The sequence below is a fragment of the Sinocyclocheilus rhinocerous genome, unplaced genomic scaffold, assembly GCF_001515625.1.
Source record: "Sinocyclocheilus rhinocerous isolate Xijiao unplaced genomic scaffold, SAMN03320098_v1.1 scaffold5, whole genome shotgun sequence".
In the NCBI taxonomy this organism is placed as follows: Eukaryota; Metazoa; Chordata; class Actinopteri; order Cypriniformes; family Cyprinidae; genus Sinocyclocheilus; species Sinocyclocheilus rhinocerous.
The window spans coordinates 1,182,012-1,190,073 of record NW_015661874.1 but is presented as its reverse complement, the minus strand read 5'-3'; the positions used below and the strand labels follow the sequence as shown (position 1 = coordinate 1,190,073).

The 8,062-nt window shown below is 42.4% G+C and overlaps 1 protein-coding gene across 1 annotated transcript in view; it reads right to left on the bottom strand.

Annotated features, from left to right (window-relative positions):
- The window catches only part of LOC107726660 (neurotrophic tyrosine kinase, receptor, type 1), a 34,734-nt gene extending 29,111 nt beyond the window's left edge, over positions 1-5,623 (bottom strand). Inside the window, exon 1 of the mRNA XM_016536323.1 lies at positions 5,445-5,623. Coding sequence (XP_016391809.1) covers positions 5,445-5,623 — 179 coding nt within the window. The remainder of the gene's footprint in view (positions 1-5,444) is intronic.
- Positions 5,624-8,062: the final 2,439 nt, after the last annotated feature.

Here is an 8,062-nt window from a genome sequence, read left to right as displayed (position 1 = left end):
CGCTCCGAGCGACGAAGGTCACAGCGAGTTCTCTGGGTCATGCGATGTCCACACTTGTGGTCCAGGAGCGCCATCTCTGGCTGTGTCTGGCCGACATGAGGGACGCCGACAAAGTGTGGTTCCTCAATGCCCCCGTGTCCCAGACCGGCCTCTTCGGCGATGCGGTCGAGAGCTTTGCCCAGCAGTTCTCGGCTGCACAGAAGCAGACTGAGGCGATTCGTCACATCCTGCCCCGGCAGGCAGCTGCTGCCCCCACCCATCCGCCGGCCGCAGCAACTCAGCCTGCTTGTCGCCGAGGGCGTCCGCCCCCGCTCCCGCGCCGCAGCCGCAGCAGCCTCCAGCTAAGCAGCACTGTGAAACCGGTCGCAGGGCAGCCGCCCCGCCCGTCCAGGCCTCCACCGAACATGGTGGTAAGCGGCCCTGTGAAGGGCGACCCAGAGATGGAGGGAGCCGCTCTTCGGGAGATGGTGAACGCACCACTCCCTCCCCCGGGAGAAGGGCCGGGCGGAGAATCTTTTGTTTTGTTTTGTCCCACCGCTGACCTCACAGTAAGTGGTGGCCAAAATCTCAACAAATCTCTGGGTCTCAAGAGGGCATGGAGAGTTGTGGACGGTCCAGGCCCGTTTCTCACTCATCCTCCTCTGTCGCCAGCGGGCAGCAGTGGGCAGTTCGAGAGCGCTATCAAAGGCCCTACTCACTCACCCTCTGCCCAACCATGGAACCAGGTAAGTGTTGCACTGCACACTCAGACCCCGCTTTGGTCGGCCCACGAGCTGCCCGAGCTGGGTCCCTGCATTCCACCTCGCTACCCCACTGCAGGTACGTCGGTGGTTCCACTGGTCCCGCTTGTACGGTATCTGGAAGCCTGCCTAGCGCTGCCCAGCCTGTCTTGCTGGCTCCTTCGGACCATCAGACTTGGCTGTGCAATTCAGTTCTCCCGGCGTCCCCCCAAGTTCAGGGGCATCCACTTCACTTCAGTGCAGGCAGCCGATGCCCCTGTCTTGCGTGCGGAGATCGCAGTCCTGCTTGCAAAGGACGCGATAGAGTCGGTCCCTCCAGCCAATATGAAGACGGGGTTTTACAGCCCCTACTTCATTGTACCCAAGAAAGGCGGTGAGTTACGACTGATCTTGGACCTGCGTGTCTTGAACCGGGCCCTTCACAGTCTATTGTTCAAGATGTTAACACAGAAACGCATCTTTGGGTGCATCCGTCCCCGAGATTGGTTTGCAGCAATTGACCTGAAGGACGTGTACTTTCATGTCTCAATCCTTCGGCGCCACAGACCCTTTCGCGTTCTAAGGACGAGCATATCATACACTGCACTTTGGGCTGTCCCTGTTCCCCTGTGTCTTCACGAAAGTTGTGGAGGGACCTCAGGCACCTCAGCCTGTTGGGTCTTCGGGTCAACTGGGAAAAGAGCAAACCCCCCCCGACGCAGAGGATCCCTTTTCTCGGTATGTAGTTGGATTCGGTCGAACAGACAGCACGCCTAACAGAGGAACGTGCTCAGTCGGTGTTGAGCTGCTTGAATTCGTTCAAAGGCAGGACGGCGGTCCCACTGATGGGGCTTCCGCAACGTTCCTGTTCCAAGTGGAACGGGTACGTTTTCCCAGTGTTATCCAATCTCACTGAGTGGGTAGTGCTACGGCAACAGTGACTGATATTCTTGTTGCTAAACCCCAGCCTACTCCAAAAAGGGGGCAGAGGCTCGCACAGGACACTGGAAGGGGCAGCATCCATGGCGCTTTGGTAGGGATTCCCAATTCGTCGGTCACCGTTGTGACGTTGAAAGTGACCGACTGAAAGGGAACGTCTCGTTACATATTGTAACCCTCGTTTCCTGAAGGAGGGAACAGAGATGTTACGTCCCGTCGCCACAGCCGCTGTACCACCGCTGAGCGGCCGGGTCACCGGCTCGGCTCCTCAGCAAAAACCTGAATATGCGGTGCATCTGCTGCCTATTTATACTCGCGCTGCGATCGGCGGCAGCTGCATGCAATCATCGCATGCCAATGTGCATTGGCTCATTTAGTTTACACGCGAAGTAGATTGGTCTCTCTGGCAAGATTCCCAATTCTTCGGTCACCGACGTGACGTCTCACTTACCTCCTTCAGGGAATGAGGGTTACAATATGTAACTGAGACGTTTCATTGTAGTGACGCCTTCCTGAGATTGCATTATTTTTTATTTATATAAAATATATATGAATGCATTTAAATATGTAAATAAATGCTAAAATGCTTTAATGTTCACATGAGTACATATAGCAGTAGAAACTTGTTTTATCTCCACTCTAAAACTCATGAAGTGTGTGATTCCAGGTCTCTTTGAGTTAAACGAAATAGCGCTGTGCCCTTGCAGCCGTTAATATGAGGCATGAGCACCATCAGTGAAGTATTTTGAAACCGATTACTTTTCAGTTCCACACAGATTCGTTGAAAAGCACTTGTACTTCCAGGAAGGAGAACTCGGATTCTTTTAGAGAAAAGTTTAAATGGTTTTTCCACAATGGCTCAACTATATAGAGCTGTATTGACAATAGGCATACCATATATCATATGACGTCTTCCCTAATTCAGTACAAAGTAAAAAACTATCCAAACCCATCCATGGTGTTGCCATGGTTTTGTACACCATGGTGAAACCAAGTCTCTAATCATCTAGAATATTTCATTCTGCAGGGCAGTGTCAACTGACAGCAGCACTTGACATTGAAAAAGCTAAATAAACCACAGAACTTATCTCAGAAATACTTTTTGTAAACCATTTTTACAGACTCATATGATGCTAAAGTGCACATCCAATTCAATTCAATTCAATATGATGTTTTCAAGCATTCGCAAATTAATGCATTTACTGTAGCATGCTGAAATATGGTCTTAAAAAGGCTTTAAAGAAGTGGGATAGTGTGTTTTGTTGTGTATTAATCCCCAGACAAATGATTGATAACAAAATATTCACCAGTAGGAAGGCATTGATTATACGTACACTGCAAAAAAATATTTTTCAAAGTTGTACAAATTATTGGTGTATGTTTCACAATGTCCTTCAACTTCAAAACTTTACATTGTGTTACTTGCCATTTATTTGTAATTATTTGTGAAATTTACTAGCAATTTCTTAGTAAAAATCGTTTCAAAATAAATCCTACACCAGTTATTTTTTCAGTGTACAGTCATGCTGATAATAATGTTGCTGCCTTAAATCTTCTCTAAATTGAACATAATAACCTTTTCAAATATATATGCTAATAACTAAAGACATTTCTACTGAATTTATTGGAATCTTTTGATCTGTGATTCTGTCCAGTTGTGTTCAAGAAGCACAAACAGATATTTATTAGCGTCTGATTGACTCAGAGAGCCGTAATGCAATTACAGAGCAGGTGGGTCGACATCTCAAACTGCTTTGGCTTATTGAATCGAGTCGAGTGGGCAATATTTCATCTATTGTTTTCAGCGGTGCATTCACAAGCAATTCACAGAATGGAATTTACAGCATGATGAATGATGTATTTCTGCCGCTGGTATGAAGTTAATGGTCTCTTGTTTTCCTTGGTAGAAGCACTGTTCCTCTGTGCTGTGCCCATCTCACTAATACGGCGAAATGCTGGGTTTTTTTACGGGCACAAAGTGTTCTGTGTAAACACGTGGCAAAAGTGCATTCTCATTTATTGATTGAATGTTTGTAGTAAATGTAAGACTCTACTGGTGTTCAGAGAATCGCACTTGAGCAGGTGTACTGAGAAAAACAACAGTGGCAACTGCGCAGAACTAAAAAAAAATGCAGTGATGATGATGTCAGACATTGTGGGATGCATTTTGGAAACTATGTTTTACAAACAGTTATCCTAATAATTAAATTAAGCTCCAATTGATCACTTTTGATTGATTGGTAGATGTCAATTCAACTTCCCAAAAAATAAAAAAATAAAAATCTGTTGTAATTATGTTGTATTATTGTCATAAAGTGTTTGCCTTAAATGCTGGGGCAAAAATACATCCATTTGTATTTATAAAATTGTATTGAAACATTTTATCGATATCTGTCTATCCTTACGTTGCTTGAAACTCATATGACTTTTTTTCTCCATTGAAAAAAATAGGAGTTATTATCAAAAATGTCAAAGCTGCTCTTTTATGTATGATGAAATTGCATGTTGATCTCTTCCATTTCAGTTTAAGCTTGATTTATTAAAACATTATATATTCGCTTGGGATTAAAATCCATGTTTTTACTTTTTAAAAAGTGTTTTTTTTATGTCTCATCTCTTCCAGAGAACCAAGAGAGCCAGATCCTAAAAACTTGGTCTCTAAAAAACATGGACAACTCTTCAGCATAATGATACATGATGCACATGATGATGTACAGTTCATCAGAAATGGGCTTTCCAGCATCTGTGACCAAAAAGTAGATATGGGCAACGCACATTGTGATCCAAACAAATACAATCAAGGTAAAACACGTCTAAATACCACTAAAATAATGCAATAAACATTAACTAAGTAAATATCATAAAACACCCCAATGGACATAAATAATAAGAAAATGAGATGCATCACTTCTTTAAAAAATGTCTTACATATGTGAAGGATATTGTTTTGACTGTAAATTATGAGATGAATCATACTGTTTACATACAAAATTATATATATTTTGAACAATATTGTAGTGTAAAAATACATAGTTTAAAAAAATATATATAATAGCTTTTCATTGTGTATGGTAAACTAACTTAGAGTTAACCAGTTATCAGGCTTTTTTTCTAGCATTTCTTTCCATTTAAATATTGCATTGTTTACACTTAAGGGATGGGCAAGAGAGAACGCATGAAACTGAGATGATTGTATTGTGTGGCGATTATGTTTCCTACTATAAGCATGAGTGCTATAGTGATATAAACACAATTCTGAATGAAGTGCACTAAACTGATCTGACTAAAAAGTCCTACACCTCTGGGAACCATCCTTCTGACTGTACACACATGAACATGGGGATGTTTTCTCACCATTTCCGAGAATAGATTATGTACCTGACACTCTTAAAAGCACTTAAAGAGAAGCTGCACACAGCTCAGCAGCAACACAAAGTACCAGGCCTTTCCTCCAGTCCTTGACTAGTTCCCAAGCATTGCCTTGTTTTGAGAAAGTTCTGCTTTCAGTGCGTTACGTTCGGATTCCACAAAATAAATGAAATGCATTTAAAAGCAATAAATGCTGAAGATAATTGGAGTGATCTGCCAGGAAAACCCACTAGGCTACACCATGCACAAATTATATATCCAAATGCCCAGAGTTCTCCATGGAAATTCATGAACGCCAATCAGTTTGATTGGACTCGCAACCCATTCCATCACCTTCCAAGATCAAGCGCTGAACTTCCAAACAACTGTTCTCAAGCAACTCACTGTAAACTTGCCTGAACACCAAACACAACTTACATTTCAGTGACGTTTTCGCTCTCCTGCGCTGCCAACGCAGGGATGCTGGTGATTCCGTCCAGCTCCAGGCATTGAAGCATGGCGAAGGAGCAGCGGCAGGCGTTTGGGCATCCGCTCAGGGCTGGTGCGACCAGGACGAGAAGCATCACCACAACCGGGGCCACCCTACGGTCAGCCATGGTGAGGTTCGAGTGAGTTTGTTATCCTGGGGGAAACTCCACCCTGCAGCAGGAACTCTGGATGTGAGGAGAAGCGGCTCTTCTCTTGGCCAGCACTCAGGGTTATGATCCCATCCAGGAGCTGAGCTATTGAGCCGTGTAGCAGGGCCCAGGGGAACCTCCCAGTCTGAGATGGAGAAACGGAGGGGAGGGGCAAAGCAGTCCATTAGTTGAGTGTGAGTGTGAGATGAGAGAGAGCAATGGTCACCAGACACCTCTGTGACACTCGCAGAAGCGAGCAGGGAAGCCAGACCTGTGAGCTGTAGGTGGACACGAATGGATCGGAAGTGCTCCACCTGTTAGAGCTGACCGTGAACTTTGAGCTTGTGAGGAATAAACAACTCATGAGTATCTCCATGCACAAAGGGCAAGGATCGTGGCACTTCCCTAATTCATCTCCCTCCACCTCTAGGATCACGCAATGTTTATTTAAAAGTCATATGCGATGTGTGTGATTTTCTGTATAAGTGATTTATGTTTGGTATCATCTGAAATGTTTCATTGCACATGTTAGAGTGGTCTGTGAGGAGGCACGTGTGAGATTATTGGGGTCTTTTTCGTAGGAAAATAAATCTGAGAAGACTCAAGCAGAAACAACTGCATTTAAGCTCATTGCTGTCTTGAGAGCCAATTGAGATATTAAAGAGATGTGGTTTTTTATCAGCAAGAGGAAAATGATATTGCTCAGAGGTTGCTCTTACATAACTCTGGAGGTCTCAGATGTATCAGTTTCGTTTTGGATTTTGCAGTGGATATATGGAACTATAAAAGGAATGTGAAATTGCTCAAATCAGTTGATGAGAAATATTTGAGTTTATACTGAGATCGCTGGCATTTGATTGTAGAATTTAGGATCTTGGGAAATCTGAGTGCAGTTTGATACATTTTGAGATCTCTTCTGAAACTCTAGAGGAGGCACATGTGAAATTACTGGGGTCTTTTCCTCACGAATATAATTTTGAAAAGTAGGAGACTCAAGTAAAAGTCTCCATTTCCTCTGCTTTTTAATATTTATTGTGAATATTATTAAGGAATGTCGTGTGATTTTTGTTTTCTTTCCAACAGGTGATCCTGAGGAAATCATATTGCTCAGAGGCTCTTGCGCTTTCATAACTCATGGAGAACTTGGATGTGAGTCTTGGATTTTTCCTGCTAAAAATAAATAAAAATAGACCCAAATGTTGCAATTCTAAGTATACAGTAAATGTACAGAGCTATAAAATGAATGTGAATAACATCAGATAATTTTGCCTTGGGAGTATTTGATGAGAAATGTTTGAGTTCATATTGAGATCTCTGACTGTTTCAGACTTTGAGCTCTTAGAGAAATCTGAGCACAGTTTGAGACATTTTGAGATTTCTTCTGAAACTACAGACGACGTACATATGGGATTTCTGTGTCTTATTCTAAGGAGAATAAATCTGAGAAGCAGGAGGCTTTAGCTAAAGTCACCAATTGCTCTCCATTGATATTATTTAGAGGAAACAATTGAGATTATAAAGAGAACTAATTTGTGTTTTTTTTCCTAGAGAATTGATGAGTCCCAGAGAAAAGACGAGTACTCAGAAGTTGCTCTTTTGTTGCTCAGGAGACATTTACAGTAGGTCTCATTTTTGTCTCAGATGTTTCTCTTTGTTAACATGAAGTAAGAATATTGAGTCATAAAATGAATATAGACATTATAGCTCTAAAATTTGATGGTAAATACAAGTTCACATTGAGATTTCTGGTTTTTCATCACAGATTGTCACAGATCACAGTATGAGACTGTTTGAAATCTCCTCTAAAACTCTAGATGAGACACATGTGAGATCACTAGGTCTTTTCTCAGCAGAATAAATCTGAGAAGCAAGAGACTTGAGCAAAAGTCTCCATTTGCTCTCCATTGCATGTTATTGCTGTCTATAGGAGAAACAATTGAGCTTATTAAGAGAACTAATTTGTGATTTTTCTTTCCTTCTTTTTGTCCCAGCAGAACATTTCAATGCTCAGAAGTTCTCTTTTATTGTGCAGGACACATTTGCTTTGTCGGTAATACTTTACAATAACCTTTCTTAGTTAACTTTAGTTAATGCATTAACTAGCATTAACTAAAAATGAGCAATACATATGTTACAGTGTTTATGAATCTTTGTTAATGTTAATGTTTTTATGTAATAAAAAAACCACCTGTTATTTGTTAGTTCATGTTAGCTCAGGTTCATTAAATAATCTTAACAGATGCAAGTTTTGACATGTTGCACTCTAAAAAATGCTGGGTTAAATACAACCCAGTGCTGGGTAAAATAGGGACAAACCCAGCAATTGGGCTGTTTTGACCCAGCGGTTGGGTTAAATGTTTAACCCAACCTTCTGGGTAGTAACCCAACCGCTGGGTCAAAACAACCCAATTGCTGGGT